Source organism: Megascapheus bottae, chromosome 16 (assembly GCF_031878675.1).
Source record: "Megascapheus bottae isolate mThoBot1 chromosome 16, mThoBot2.hap1, whole genome shotgun sequence".
NCBI lineage: Eukaryota > Metazoa > Chordata > Mammalia > Rodentia > Geomyidae > Megascapheus > Megascapheus bottae.
Genome location: NC_143524.1, coordinates 13974425 through 13990675, shown reverse-complemented (window position 1 = coordinate 13990675; position 16251 = coordinate 13974425). Strand labels below are relative to the sequence as shown.

General features: G+C 49.9%; 1 protein-coding gene across 1 annotated transcript in view; it reads right to left on the bottom strand.

The window, feature by feature from the left end:
* Window positions 1–14627, bottom strand: part of Syt13 (synaptotagmin 13) — a 34044-nt gene extending 19417 nt beyond the window's left edge. The window contains exon 1 of the mRNA XM_090347852.1: window positions 14360–14627. Within this exon, the coding sequence (XP_090203978.1) occupies window positions 14360–14542 (183 nt within the window). The 5' untranslated portion in view covers window positions 14543–14627. The remainder of the gene's footprint in view (window positions 1–14359) is intronic.
* Window positions 14628–16251: the final 1624 nt, after the last annotated feature.

The following is a 16251-nucleotide window of genomic DNA, read 5'->3' as shown; positions in this document are numbered from 1 at the left end:
CAGGGCAGGGCAGGTGGCCTCTGCCTCCATCTAATAATAAAGTGCCACCTTGAGCCTGGTACAACAGAGCTTAAAGTGGGCAGATTTTCCCCCTGATGGGTGATGTCAGGGAAGCAGAATTAATTGCATTGCTAATGATCTGTAAACAAACTCGGAGCCCAACCAAAGATGCCAGGCCACCTTTCTGTGATATGATTAGTTTTGCAATGGAAAGGCTGTTGTTGACACTGAGAGGGACGGGAGCCTGTCACTCTGGGCTCTGCGCACACTAAAGGTGCAGAGTCTGGGTCTGAAATACAGCCAACTGGTCAGTCTATCACTCAAATAAGACAGCTTGGTTATAACCTGGCACATTCATCCAGTCATTTGCTGTGTGGTCTTGAATTTGAATACTTACCCTCTCTGAGTTCAATTTCTTCATCTAGAAATGGGAAGGCTAATGATTACATTTCTCTTCTAAGCTGGGTTGAGAGTTAGATAAGGTGACCCCTGTTGAGCTCTTGGCATAGAAGCTAGCTGGCTACATCCCACAAGGGTTGCTTGACATTGATCCACAAATGGTGCGCTGTGCCTGTACCGAGCTACTTAGGAGGCTGAGATCTAAGGATCACGGTTCAAAGCCAGCCCAGGCAGGAAAGTCTGTGAGACTCTGATCTCCAGTTACCAGCAAGTAACAGAAGTGGAGCTGTGGCTCACATCACAGAGCACTCACTTGGAGCAAAACCAAACCAAAGTGAGCCAAATGAGAGCAGAAAGCCCTTCTGCAGTGACAGTTGCCCTCGCCAACCAGGGCACACCCTCTATGTGACATCCTCCCCCATGACTGGACCACACATACATCAATGGACAGAATATGTCCCTTCACAGAACATGTGAATGTGAGGAGAGGTGAGTTCTGAGATCTGATGGCTCAAACCTTACAGCTAGCCATCCTTGTTCTCCCCCACTTGCTCTCCCTTGCCAAACCAAGCTGCCCTGCAGAGAGACACGTGGGGAGATCCTGGTGGCTCACACAGCCACCTGGATTAGGGGAGTCGGGTCCAGGAAGGTAGAGAGAGAAATGTATGCGTGGCAGGAAGCTTCTTCCAGTTGGGATCCCCACCGCCTCCCAAGATGCAGATAGCGCATTACCCTCAGCCACCCAAGGCAAGCCTGGGTAAAGCTACGTTGGTGCAGTAGCTGGTCTTCTGGTCTAGCAGCTCATTTCCTAGCAGTGTTTCCATGGCGACCAGATCGCCTCCTCTTCTGTGACTTCCAAAGACTCATCTGTGGTAGACCCAGGACCCACCCTTACCTCGGGTTTCCCCCCTCCCTACTCTATCAGTGCAACAGACTAGGAGACTCGGTGGAAGGGTCAGCGGCTGTCAGCCCAGTGAAGGAGCCTCTGCTGCCCCTGTAAAACTGACACCGCTGGAATGACGGCCAGTCTCAGGCCAAGGCCTCAGCCCTAAGTCATTCATTCAGCCATTTGTTTGTCATTTATTTCATCTCCAAGCCATAGGAACGTCACTGTCTAATTATTGTCCTTTCAGGTGGACATTTCCAGTGCACAGAACACAAAATCAGCAAGCCTCCAAAAGGCTGCTTTAGGTGGGAATGAAATCAGCCCTATTACAATGAGGCTAGCGGTCTGGGATGGAAGGGTGGGAAGTTAGGTCCCTGGAGCTGAACACTTAAAACACCAACCCAAATGATCACGTCCAGCATTCATCACATCACATGCAGTAGGGCCAGCACCATGTTTATCCTTGCTTTACAGAAGAGGAAACTGAGGCACAGAGGGCTTTAGTGCAATATCACAAGCTTAATAAGATACTGAGATGGATCTGGAGCCCTAACATGCTGGTGCCCTAGAAAAGAACAAAGCATGGAAGAGTCAGTGTGCTGGTATCTGTCTGAAGTCAGGACAGTTGTAGAGTGAAGCCAGGCCGGGTGAAGGGGCCTAGCCTTCACCTCCATCCTTCTAGCCTGGTCATTTCCCCATGTGACAAAAGCATTGCAGATGCTCATCCCTGTTTACACACACAGTGTGTGTGTGCATGTGGGAGGGGTGGGGCACAACAGGGCAGTGTGAAAATAAGATGACTAATTCAAAGCCAGCAATCAAGATACAGTTGGTTCCCACTACACACATGGCCCAGAGGAAAAGGGAGCAGACAGGTTGGGGAGACAGAGACAAGTGGGGAGATGCCTGGGGAGCCCCTCTTTGGGTGGATGGACCAGCAGTGTTCACTTGAATCCTTCAGAAATTTCTGTCCCCATTTCTTACTTGTGATGGTCGTAGGTTTCGTGCTGGGTTTCCTAAGAAAATTATGTTGGCGCTGAAAGCTGAAAATGTTGATGATTGGTCTGCTTTCTTTAAAATTGAATTTAGAATCTTCTCCCAAAGCAGCTGTGAGATTTTCTGATTCCTTCATGCTCAGTTAATTGATGATTGTTCTAAGGTAATAATTTTCAGCCCCTGTCATTGTGCCAATTTCTTTCAAATGCCGGGGGAAAGGCTGAAATCGCTTTGTTTTTACTCAGAGACAGATTGATTGGAGACTTTCAAGGTCACCCCTTTAACAATACCTCTTTTTACACATTTGCACAGCTCTTGTCAGTGTGTTTTACAGACTCTTGAAGCCTGGAGATGACTGAGCAGAGACCACATGGGATGGGAGAAAGCCTAGAGAGCCACAGCCACCCCAGATTTAGCAAGTGGCCAGCTTGCAGGGTGGCTTCAAAATAGGTCCGAGCCTCTCTCACTGGACTCTCCTTTTATTCTCTACACCAAATTGCTATTCAGTCCACCAGAAACCAGCACACATTTGGTGCCCATGATGGATTCACTCAATTCTTATACCATGGTAAGTCCTGCCCTCAGCATTGGTTCTGTCCCATGGAGAGGCACGACAGTCCATAAGTGGGCAGGAGGAAGCACTGCTGATGTAACTCCTCGACTGTGTGCTCACGGTAGACATGTCTAGTCAATCAAACACTTGTTTCCCCCTGAGCTGAGACACTGTGTTTCCAGCTCACGGTTTTATTTAGCCACTAACAATGGATAAAAACTAATATGCAAGAAAAAAATGATTTGTTATTTCTGATATAAACATAAAAAAGATAAGTAGAAGAAAGTATAGATAGTAATCTTCCTTTTTTTCTTTAGCGATAGGCAGGGAGTTTGGCCTAGTGGTAGAGTGCTTGCCTAGCATGCAAGAAGACCCGGATTCAATTCCTTGGTACCACATACTTAGAAAAAGCCAGAAGTGGTGCTGAGGCTCAAGTGGTAGAGTTCTAGCCTTGAGAAAAATCCAAGGACAGTGCTCAGGCCCTGAGCTTAAGCCCAAGACTGGCAAAAAAAAACCCACAGAAATTGAAGCCAGAGCCACCCCTGTGCTAGGCAAGTACTCTACCACTAAGCCATACCCCTACTTTCTAAAACTTTTTTTTTTTGAGGGGTGTGGTCTGGAACTCAGGGCCTGGGTGCTATCTCTGAACTTTTTTTGTTCAAGGTTAACGTTCTACCACTTTGAGCCACAGTGCACTTCCAAGTTTCTGGCAGTTCATTGGAAATAAGAGTCTCATGGACTGTCCTGCTTGGGCTGGCTTTGAACCACCATTCTCAGATCTCAGCCTTCTGAGTAGCTAGGGCTATAGACCTGAGCCACCATCACCTAGGCCTAAAAGTAGTCTCAAAAAGCCAAGTGGCCAGGTGCCAGTGGCCCTGCCAGACAGCACCATGGGTTTCTGAGGTTACAGAGCCAAGGTGCCCTCTTCAAAGGAAATCTAGAAAAGTTCTAAAGCAAAGATGGCTTCAGTAGCGCTGCATAGCACATACACTGTAGGCTTACAGGCTATTGACTCCTCTGCCATTGTCAGCTTGATTCATTCAGTATTTTCTCAGTATGCAGTTTGTCCCCTACCCCTACCTGCCTCCCTGAGAATGGAAGGATCACCTGGATCCTCTCATCCTCTCTGAGCTCTCACAAGGGCCCCTGTAACAGAAGCTATCACAATGGCACCATGCAGGAGTGGGACAGGCCATAGAGCAAGACAAGAAGCTAGAGAGTAGCTTAGAGTCAGGTCCATTCTTCTCTAGAGACCCTCTCATGAAGATTTCCCTGGGCTCCCACAGAATAGCTTCAACCCTTTCAGAACAAAGACCTAAAGACCTTCTACTGGGTCCTACCTCTTAAAATGTCACCACCTCTTACTACAGCTACACAGATGAGCAAGCTCCCCACATCTGAATCGTTGGGGCACACCTAAACAGTGGCCAGTCCTTTCAAGGTTGAAAGCTAATGCTAATACTAGTGGATACCCGAACTTGAATGCAAGACAAGGTGATAGATGGCATTAGGTCAGGATCCTTGCTCTCCTTTGGCTCCTTTCATTCCTATCTCGTGAATGTGTGTGTGTGTGTGTGTGTGTGTGTGTGTGTGTGTGTGTGTGTGTGTATTCTGGGGTGCCACACAAAAGGTGGCAGTCATGTGGCTGCTTCAAGCATCTGCTCCAAGCGCTCATTAGATGATGCATTTGCAGACTGCAAAAAAAAAAAAAATGTCCTTCAACCCAGGCTGATGTTTCTTCTTAAAGTAACATCACAACGGCCAGGTGCTGATGGCTCATTCCTGTCATCCTACCTATTTAGGAGTCTGAGGTCTGAGGACTATGGTTCAAAGCCAGCCTAGGCAGTAAAGTCTGTGAGACTCTTATCCCCAACTAGTCACCAAAGTGCAGGAAATGGAGTTGTGGTTCAGGGGGTAGATTGCCAGCCTTGAAAATCTAAGGGGAAGTGCTCAGGGAGCGTGCAAATGCGTGCGCGCGCGCACACACACACACACACACACACCCCACAAAGTAACATTACCAGCTTTACTGCCTTTATCAGAGTATTTCCTGAGTGCTTCCTCCCACCAGCCCCCTCCTTCCAGATGTAGAGACTGGGCTGAAAATGGAAGTGCATTTGAAAACCTTGGTGATGCTCTATGAAGAAGATAAACTGTGTGAGATGCAGATGGCTGGAAAGCTAAAGACTGGAGGCCTTGAAGCTGCCTCTGCCAGCATCTCTCCCAGCCTCACCAAACTTCCTTCTCTAATCTTCCCTTCTTCCTCAAACACCCTCTCTTCCAGGACACTCTTCTTCACCCTATAGGAAGAGTAAAGTCTTTGCTCTCCTGCCTCAACTAATGGACACCTCTCTTGCTATGCTTGTATCAGCAGCCAGGTCAAACTTCCTAGCTCAGGATGCTTGTCCAGAGATAGAGGCAGAGGTCAGCAAGCTAACTCAGTGCCCTTCTCTCTTCCCTGCTGCTCTTTTCTATGGCTGCAAGCAGAGATAGCTGTGTAGGGTCTCTTTCTCCCCATGTAGATACTGGGTAATTGCTCAGCCACTCAGGCCCCCACAGTTCCTGCTTTGTGCTCATCCTGCACTGTTTCCAAGGAGCAAAGGGATGCCTTGAAGGTAATGAGTGGAAGCAGGCAGAGAAGTCAATGAAGTATATCACAATGCCCTGGGGTCTGTGCCAGGCAATTCTGTGGACTCAGACCCACTCACTGAATTCCCGCAGGGCCCTGGCCCTTTTCTCTTATTCATATCCTCAAGCACCCTTACTACCTGACTCTAATGCGTTCCTGGAAACGTAACGGCTGGTAAGTCTCCAAAGGCAGTCAGTGGTGTTCTATTAATATTCATGGAAAATTGTAATATCCAAATCCCCAGTCGACTTCCCAGAGTATCTCCCTATTCTCTTTGCATTGTCCAAACTGTGGGAACCCTTGGCTTAGTGAATTAGACCTTAGCCAAAGTCCTGGGTGAAGAGGCTGCATGCACACCACCCCACAGTGACACAAGGTACACTGGACATGGAACTAGCACAGCAGTGTAATTCAGAGGAAGCAACATAGAGGTACTAAATACCACCTCAGGGGGCTCTGGGGGCAAGTATGGGCATGGGACCAACCCCATTGACAGAGAAGAACACATCAGCACCCTTACTGCAGCTGGGCCCTGTCCTTGGGGGCTCCATCAACAGTTCTGGAGGCTCACCAGTCCTCCCTACCCAGCCTTCCCAGAAGTCCCTGGAAGGCTTCAATTCCTGGAAAACTACCTAATACTACCCACCAACCCAGCTGAGCCCCTCTCTATATTTCAAATGACCCAATAAACCTCTTGCCTGTGGGCCTGCTTAAAAGAGTTCCTGGCCCTAATTCAAATGGAGCAAGAGGTCTTCAGGATGGTCTCCAACTCAGATGAGGGAATAAAAGGAGGCACTCTCCCTCTCCCACCCTACCACCAGAAGCCTAAATGGATAAGAATGTAGTTTCTAGTCTGCTACTTGCTCTTCTGCATGGACTTTGGTTTATGCTTTGCAATAAACCTTTTCCTGTTCAAGTTTCTGTGATTCCTCCCTTTATTTCTAGGCTGCTTCAGAGAACAAGAACCCACAGCTGAAGCATGGGAGAAAAGGTAGGAGCATGTGGCAACCTGCAGGGTATTTGGAGAGGGAAGCAGCAGGTGGTCACTTACTTTGCTTTTCAATAAATATTTCTTAGGTACCTGGGGAAAGGAATATCAGAATACATGCATAGGAATAATTTTAAAATGAGTTAAAACATCTGAATATAGAAAGCATAAAAGACACCCAGAAAGCATGTCTCTCATGTCCACTAAGATGGTTATAAGGGAAAGAATAATGAAGTAGCCTGGCACTGGTGGCTCACACTTGTAATCCTAGCTACTCAGGAGGCTGAGATCTGAGGATCATGGTTCAAAGCCAGCCCGGGCAGTAAAGTCTGAGACTCATCTCCACTTAACCACCAGAAAACCAGATGTGATGCTATGGTTCAAAGTGGTAGAGTGCTAGCCTTGAGCAAAAGACTCAGGGATATGCTGGGAGTTTGGCCTAGTGGTAGAGTGCTTGCCTAACATGAATGAAGATCCGGGTTCGATTCCTCAATACCACATACATAGAAAAGAATTGGAAGTGGTGCTGAGGCTCAAGTGCTGGAGCTCTAGCCTTGAGAAAACCCAAGGACAAAGCTCAGGCCCTGAGCCCAACACCAGGACTGGCAAAAAAAAAAAAAAAGACTCAGGGATAGTATGTAGGCCCTGAGTGCAAGACTGAGGCCCACAACCAAGACCAAGAAGAGCAGGGGAAGGGGCAGGAGAAGCTGGAACCCTCATTCCTGGGGGATGGGGAGCTTACAGTGCTTCTATGAGAAGACAGCATGGCTGCAAGAGAGTAGGGGATCCCACTCGGAAACACACCCAAGAGAATCAAGGTAAGAACCAGGCAAATACTGGTACAAGAATGTCAGAACAGCCCGTGGTCCGGTGAAACCAGCTGTTCATGAACCACATCTGGAGGAGATGTGTGCCCCCTGCCATGGACACATCAGTCATAAAGGCAAATTCCTCATTTGTGCTCTGACAGAGAAGTTAAGACATTAAGCTGTAAGGAAGCAAAGGTGGCATTCTGGGGGAGGTAATCAGATGTGACAGTCCAGACCTGGAAGGGACACAGGGTACAGTGACAAAGGTGCCACATTGTCCTCTTTCACCTAATATTGTCAGTGTGTGCTCATCTTCCTGAAATAGTCTATGCTAATTTTATGATAAAAAATAATAATAAATGCACACTGGCTCCCCTGTTGCTAAGCAACCAGCCCAAACAAGTTTACTGTGTAAAATTTCTCTGGAGGGCCTGGAGCAGAACGTGTCAGACCCACAAGGAGACACAGAAGCCTCCTTGTCGGAGGAGTTTTCTGAGGCTGACAGGCAAAAGAAGAACTGGCGCTCACATCTGGAGAAATACAGTGGTTCTGAGGCAGGGTAGATCAGGGAAAGTGAGGCCTGGTAAACAACTGGCAGGAATTCAAAAGCACAAACTCAGAGGAAATATAAAAGATATTCACCTATCTATTTCCCTTAAAATTAAGGGACCAAAGTCATTTTAGGGAACAATGAGGCAGGATCAATTGAGGAAAATGAGAGTTAGTGAAGGCAACTCAGAAACTTTGGTGTTTAGAAACATAGAAGTGTCATCTATGCTCCACAGAAAAGCAACAGGATGCATTCCTTCCTGACAGATGCGTTTCTCATCCCCAAAATTAACATGTTTGGTAGGATGTATGCTTTCCTGAGAGAAAAACTCCCTCAAAACGTAAGCAATCTCCCACCCAAAATGTAGAGGAAGGGATGCTTTCCTTATCTCAAGGATAAGCATCCATTTTAGGGCAGGATGTACTCTGACCTGGAAAAATGCCCCCCAAACATCCAGAAACTCAAAAAGTGTGCCACCAAGGGTGATTAGAGCAAAGATAAGACACACCTATCTTGACAGAACTTTGAAGTCAGACCCCCTTCCTTTATCATGTGAATACCACTGATAGCCAAAGAGTGGTGTGGTATCTTTCTCTCCTTTGGAAAGCACTCATGCTCTGTTAGAGTGCGCTCCTACCTTTCTGCTTGCCTGCTTGTTTGTCTACTCAACAAAGCCCTGACAAGTTTTCTTACCACGGTGACTTGTCTACTTAATTAGTTATTTTTGCAAGTCCTGAGGCTTGAACTCTAGGGCCTGGGCACTGTCCCTGAACTTTGTGCTCAAGGCTAGCTCTTTACCACTTGAGCCACAGTAAAACTTGCAGCATTTTCTGAGTAGGTTATTGAGTCTAATAGCCTTGTGGATTTTCCTGCTGGGTCTGGCTTCCAACTGTGACCCTCAAATCTCAGCCTCCTGAGTAGCTAGGATTAGAGGTGTCAGCTGTCACCTGTTCCTAGCCAGAAATGCTTATGTTATGGTCTAAGTGAAGAGTCCCTACTTTTAGAGGGAAACTCCACAAACACTTACCTGCATCTGGTGACAGTTCCAATAACAATTGCTTTGGGTTTTTGGATTTTATTTTGATGAGTACCACCCCAGTAGTCAAAAAAACAACAAAAAAAAACCACATGGCCTATCTTGAGCTGAAGAGCTCAGGGACAATGCCAGGCCCAAAGTTCAAGTCCTACAATGAACCAGAAAAAGAAAACCACAACAACAAACAAACATGGCCTGGATCCAGACTCATTCAACCTGATTCCCAGTGGTACCACGGAACAAGTTACTTAAAGCTCTCTCTGCTTCACTCCTTTTCATCTGTGAAGAAGGAATAACAAATAGCCACATTTCATAGGGGTTATTGTGAGGATTAAAGTGAATGTGGGTGAGTGTGAGTGTGAGTAGCACACATATCTCATGAACTGTATTATCCAAGTTACTGTCTAGTCTATGAAATGGATCTTCCGTTGCTGGTGTTCATACAAATGGGAGTGTCTGCCCAGCAGAAGATCAACTAATAGCAATCTGGGAAGTAAATAGTTTAAAAGGCTGAGACCTGGGCTGGGGGTGTAGCTCCGCAGGAGAGCGTGTGCTTAGCATATGAAGACCTGGGTTCAACCCCCAGCGAACAGGCCAAAATCAAAATAAATAGCAAGAGAGAAAAGAAGGGAAGCAGGGGGAAGGGGAGAAGGAGAGCAGGAGGGAAGGGAAGGAAAGAGGAAGGGAGGAAAGAAGAAAGGAAGGAAGGAAAAGAGGGAGGGAGGGAAGGGGAAAGTCTGAGCTGAGTCTGGTAGCACATGCCTGTAATCGCAGCACTTGGAAGGCAGAGGCAAGAAGATGATGAGTTTAAGATTTTGGTACTCAGAGAGGCTGAGATTTGAGCCAACCTAGGCAAGAAAGTCCATAAGACTCTTTATCTCCAATGAATCACCAGAAAACTGAAAATGGAGCTGTGGCTCAAAGAAGTAGAGTCCTAGCCATGAGCAAAAGAGCTCAAGGATAGCTGCCAGGCCTTGAGTTCAAGCCCCACAACTGACAAAATAAAATAAAATAAAATGAAAGATATCCTAGGTACTGAGGTAAAAAACAAACAAACTTCCCTAATGAGAAAAAAAGGCAAGAAAGTGGAAGCTCCACAGAGGTGAGACGTTACAGCAGCCCAGTTCCTGGCATGGGGTTGGCATGTCTTGCTGCCTCCTATGACCCGTGACAGACAGGAGGCCCTCAGGACAACAAGAGGAAGAGTCACATCTCAGGCTGCAGGGGAAAGGCCCCAGGGCACACTTCATGGCAATTGCTTGCTTTGCTGTCTGTCTTCCCATCTCCTAGGAAGAGCAGATATCTGCTGTCCATAACACTAAATGCCCAGAGCCTCTAATGAGCAAATGAATTAATGTGAGATGCAGTACTTGTGCTCCACCCAGCCAGTCTGTCTCACAGGTAAAATAAAGACTAGAGATGGGTGCTCTCTGGAGAGCAGGAAGGGGACAGGTGTGGTATTCTCAGGGTCCCCTGACCCCAGGGCAAGTCTTTTATGGCACAGCAGGTGGTCACAGGAGAAACAATGAAAACCAGACAGCCTGGAAGGCAGTTCACAATAGAGCAAGAGGAGAGCCTCTTAAGCTTCTGGAATAATCAAAAAGTTGTCATAAAAATACTGGCCTAATACTTCATTTATATTCACAAACAGTAAGTTACAATAGATTCTTTTCTAAAGAACCTCACTGATTATAACTCCATAGGAAAAAAAAAGTATACAAATCATAAAAAGCTGGATGAATTTTCACAAAGGGAATACTCAAGTATGATCAACACTCACACTAAAAGACCAGGAACCAAAGACCAGATAGAACCCCTCTGAGCCCCAATCCACCCCCTTCAGTCTTCAACCTTCTCCCCACATTGGCCTCAACTGTAAGTCCTCCTGTGTCTCCTCCCTGCTCTTCAATGCCCCACACCTTGTGAGGAGCTATTCAGAATGCACTCAAGGGCTATCATTCACCCAGCCATGCCACAATTATCAGGCATACAAAGAACATGAAGGACATACTCTTGACCTTGGGGAGACAGACTCTACTCCATAGGTATTGTTGAAAACAGATTTAACATTTACACGACTTCACAAAGACTTTGGCCCGGTGGCTCACTCCTGTTAACCCAGCTACTTGGGAGGTAGAGCTGAGAAGATGATAGTCCAAGGCCAATTTGATTCCCCCCAAAACAAAAACCAAACCAAACCAAACCAACAACATAAAATGAGGCCAAACATGTGGATTGGAGGATCACATTCCAAGATCAGTCCCAGGCAATAGCACAAGACACTAAATGAGAAACAACTAAAGTCAAAAGTTCCAGAGACATAGATCACATGATCAAATGCCTTCCTATTAAGCCCAAGTCCCCAAGTTCAAACCTCAATACCACAGAAACAAAGCAACTGGGAACCCTCTACCAGGTTCTGTATCCCAACCCCATTGAAGAGACAAGGTTTTATCATTTGTTAGAACGAAGTTGATGTTGACTGTGTGGTGAGAGAAGGTGCAATGACCACAGAGGGCCAAGTGACTTCATCAAAGCCTTTGATGACTCCTTAGTTATGAGAGGGCAGCCCCAGGTCCCTGGAGACCTCTTGCAAACTTGATCCAGATACGGTCCATGCACAACCACGTAAATTCCATGTGGGGAGAAAATAACAGGACCCCAAAGCAAAAGCATTCTGAGAACAGATCCAAACTCCTGCTAGGCAGGGGGCTTCAGGGTCCTGAGCTGTGGGCAGAGAAGATCCCTCTTGACAGTTTTACAGGGGGTGAGAGAGACCCACTTTGAAGGGAGCAGGAGCACCCCCAGCCAGACGCTCCTGAATGCCCATCTCACCTGAAAGGCCCAAGAATGGCTGGGAAGCCATTCTGCTTCTTCTCAGAGAAGAGCGGCAGAATGAGAAAGTTGAAGGAAGGAAGGTGGAGGTCCAGTTGCCCCTTGCAAATCACTGGATTCACCTCCCTTCCCGTGTCCTTGCTCAAGCCACTGGATCACACTAGCGGTAATGGCAGCCATGCTTCCTGAACTGGCCTGACGATAGGGTGTCTTCTGAGATCCAGCCCGAGTCAGAAAGGATCCAGGGATAACAGAATGAATCGCCACCTCTCTCAAAGGCTGCATGTGGCCAGACAGACGGAATGAAGGTACCGGAGCTGGTACTCAAGACAAGCATAGAGACAAGCAGGGGTTCTCTACTCCATAAACACCAAATTCTCAGTGGAGCAAAGAAGCCCCAGAAACCACCAGAGAACCAACACCATCCAGAGGTCTGTTCTCCACCTCACTGCCCTCCTCCCTCTCTAGGGCACATCTTCAGAGAGCCTTTCCCTGGTCCTCTTGTCCCCATGTACCATGTACACCCCTCCACTGCCACCCTGCCTGCCACCTCCTTTGCCTCTGGGATCAGCATGTTGACTTTCCTCTATTTGCTTTATCTGGGTCAGGAGCTGAGCCAATCTGAGCACAGTGGCCACCAAGCCATTGTGAGATCTCCAGTCACTACATTTACACCCATACATCTAGCACAGGAGGCCTGATTCCTCTTCCCCAAGGGTCCAGGAGAGGAACTATGGACAGACAGGTATTCTGTATCAATGCATCGTCCTGGTGTTCTAACTTAGGTAGTGCTGGGTTGTGAAGAGCTAACTCACAAATCATCTCATCCTGGCCAGCTGGATGGTGGCACACCTCTTTCTTTGTCAGACATTTCTCAGGACACCTTCTAGCTCACAGATGCTAAACAGGTACTGGGAGTGACCATGTGAGAAAGCGGATAGAAAAGGTCATGTCTGTTTGTAACAAATGCTATCAGAGTTTGGAAGGAATGGTGATGGAGAGTGTACTGGGGGAGGTGTCTTTAGTATATAGACAGAGTAAAATCTTCCCCTGAAAAACTGTCATTTCCAAGGGTCCTCAACTGAAGAAGCCATCTGTGGGGATATTCAGTGGGTGAAGAGAGAGGGACAGAAACAGTATGGTATCTTGGAACAATGGTGATAAACCCAGAGGGACTGAGACTGCAGAAGGGGACACTGGAGTGAGCTTGGCAGGACGCTTTGGGTGAGGGAATAGAGTGGAAGAGTTGCTAGCAAGGATCCAAAAAACTCAGACGTTCTCTGTGTGGCCTTGGGCACGTCCCTGGCTGTCTCTGATCAGCCTGTAACTTCTTCTGTGGGTTGTTAGAACAGAGCCTGGCACGGTGGCAGAGAAGAACCTCAGTCTGGTGTGTGTTTAACAGACGGCGGCCGTGGGGTTGGAAGGGATTCTGGAGGCCAGGCTTACCCACTGCTTCCCTGTGGCACTCTGGGAAGTGGGTGGAAACAGCGCCTGGAGAGCCACCACTGAACACAAGCAGGGGCCATCTGTCCCTCAGGTGTCCAGGGCAGGAGAGAAGGCTGAGGCACTCAAGGCAGTGGGCTACAATTTCTCGATAGGAGCACGTCACCTCCATGGAGGGCCCCTGGTTCTGGGAGAGCCCCTTCTCCCACATAGACCCCCAGGCACATCTCCAGTGTCAGCCCCTTTCTACCAGGGTCTATGTCACTTCCCTTGGATTCTAAGTGCCGTTTTCTTCCTGCTGTCTCTGCGTGGTGAGGGACACAGGTCCACACACTGGAAGCTACTGAACCATCAGCAGGGAAAGGGTGGATTCAGTAAGCAGTGTGGCTCCCAGGACCCTAAGATCTATGGTGACTTGAGAGAGGGCGGTGGGGGGGGGGGAGGAAGGGGTCGCCTAAGCCGTCCTCACACACCTTCCTCAAATCACTCCAGCAAGCCACTTAGGTTTCTCCAGGGATGGTACTTCACCCCGCTGAGAAGCATCATAGAGGTCATAGCTTGAGGGGGGTATTCCCCCCTCCCCTCACATCCCAGCCCATGCTTTGCCCCCAAGGGGCTCGGGAAGGCGCAGATGGAAGGGATAAAAGCCTTCTGTTCCCTGCGGACATCTTCAGAGACATCAAGGTGGCTGCCACAGCCCCCTCCCCCATAACTGGAGCGGCTGGCTGCTGGGCCCCTCTCCATGTGTGGGGGGAGGGGAGCCAGCTACACCCCCCTCCTTTCCTCTACCCTACCCCAGCTCCCTCCTCTCTGGCCGACCTCCACCGCCCTGCACCCTGATTGGAATCGGGAGCAAAGCTTCTCCCCCACCTGGCTCACCATCGCCCCAACCGCAGTCCCCCCCCCCGCCCCTCTCCCCCACATCCCTTTCCAGGGCCCGTTAGGGTCACAGCCTTTCCCCCTCCTTCCCCCCCTTCCTCTGCCCTTCCTGCTCCCCTCCCTCCGTCCCCTCCCCCTTCCTCCTCCTCCAGCCCGCGCACCCCATCAGGCCCATCCTACCCAAGCCTCCCTCACCCCATCACCCCCAATTCTCCTCCACGGCCCTCGCCCAGGCCTTCCGAACCCCTGATGGAGTCCGCCGCGCCCCGCGGCCCCCGTGTCCCCACCGCCCTCGCCCCGCGTCCTCGCCCAGACTCCGGCGACCCCACCAGGCGCGCACGGGCGCCGACGCTCACCTGTTGGGCGGCCCCGAGCACGCCCGGCCTAGGCTTCTCGGGGTCGGGCTCCCGGTCCCGCGGCTGCAGCCCCTTCTTGGGGTGCAGGTGCCGGCACAGGCAGGTGACCCCGCACAGCGCGAGGATGCTGGTGGCCGTGCCCAGCGTGGCGCCCAGCGCGATCACGGGCACCGACAGAACCATGGTGCCCGCTGCCCGCGCCCGCGGTGCCCGCCCGCCCGCTGCCCGCGCCCGCGAGGCCCCGTCCCGCCGCCCGCCGCCGCTCTGATCCCCCCCCACCGGAGCCGGCGGCGTCCGCCGGCAGAGGGGCGGGCAGGGGAGGAGGAGGGAAGGGAGGACGTCAGAGGAGGAGGCTGACCCCAGACACGTCAGCCGGCCCCCCCCTCCCCGCCAGCACGTGACCCACCCCTCCGGAGCCCGGCCTGGCCTGGGCCCCCCCTCCACCCCGATGGCTGGGCTCTACCTGCTGGCGAGATGGATGTGGGTGTCCCGGAAGGACTGGAGCCCGTGGAGCGCACGCAGTGGGTTCGCCCTGGATCTGGGGCTCCCTCTGGGTAGCCCGTCACTTCATCAGGCCAGGAAACATCCTTTGCTCACCTTCTTCTTGGGCCCAAGGTCTGGAAGCAGCGCCTGAAATGGGTGCGCTGGGGGCTTTGTGATCACCAACCTGGGTGGCGCTGCCCACCAGGGCAGGCAGAGGGTTGGACCCAGCCGCTGGCCCGAGACTGTGGGCGTGTGTGTATGTGTGTCCATCCTGGGACGTGGACTCAAGGCTAGCGCCCTACCACTTGAGGGACCCCTCGACTTTTCAGGGGTTAACTGGAGACGAGAATCTCACTCACCTGGGCGCTAGTGGCTCACGTCTATAGTCCTAGCTACTCGGGAAGCAGAGATCTGAGGATCACGGTTCAAAGCCAGCCAGGTCCACCAAAGGCAGTGAGAAAACTGGAAGTGGGGCTGTGACTTCAAGTGGTAGAGTGCTAACCTTGAGCAAAAGAGCTCAAGGACGACATGCAGGCTCTAAGGTCAAGCCCCATGCCCAAACAAACAAGTAGACTCTCACTGACTTCCTTGCCTGCCTGGGCGGGCTTTGATGTTCTCAGCTCTCAGCCTCCTGAGTAGCTAGGACTACAGGCGTGAAGCACCGGTGCCCTGCTATGTGGAGTGTTTGATTCCATGAACACTGGCTACAACTTGGCAGTGCTTTAGGGGAGCTGCACACTGGAGAGAGGGGTGGCAAGGATTTCATCCTGGTCCTCAGCACCCTCATCCCCCAACCCCCAATGCTAGTGACAACTTCAAGTCTATGGTCCCCAGCGAAGTTTTTCTGTTGAGCTGAGGGTTTGATGGTAACCCGTATCCCTTCCTTCCTTCCCATTTAGGGTCTCAGTTCCCTATACTTATATAAAATGTCACCATGACCTCATGGCTTAGAATAATGACTTTTTTTTCCTACTGACTCGACTCTAGAGTCTGGCTGGGCTCAGCTGGCTGGGTTTTCTGCTCAGGTTGATGTTTCCCAGGGCTATAAGTCACCTGAGCAGGGACTGTCCAATCAGGAAACACAGAGGGACAGTCAACATGCACTCTTTGGTCCCCTCCTGTGGGCTTTCTCTGTGGCTGGACTAGGTTCTAACAAAAAGGAATCAGAAGTAGCCTGTTCCTTCAAAGGCTGCTTCCAGAAGTTCTAAACCATTGTTTCTTTGGTTAAAGTGATATCTTCCTCTCCAGGGGTGAGGAGCCTTTTTGTTTTCTGCCAAGAGCTATTTGGGTATTTATAACATTGTTCATTCGAGGGCCATACAAAATTATCAATACCGGCAAGACAGGCTATGAGAAGCCAGCAAGAAACATAAATGTCAGTTCTGTCATGGACTAAACACAAAGGGCCT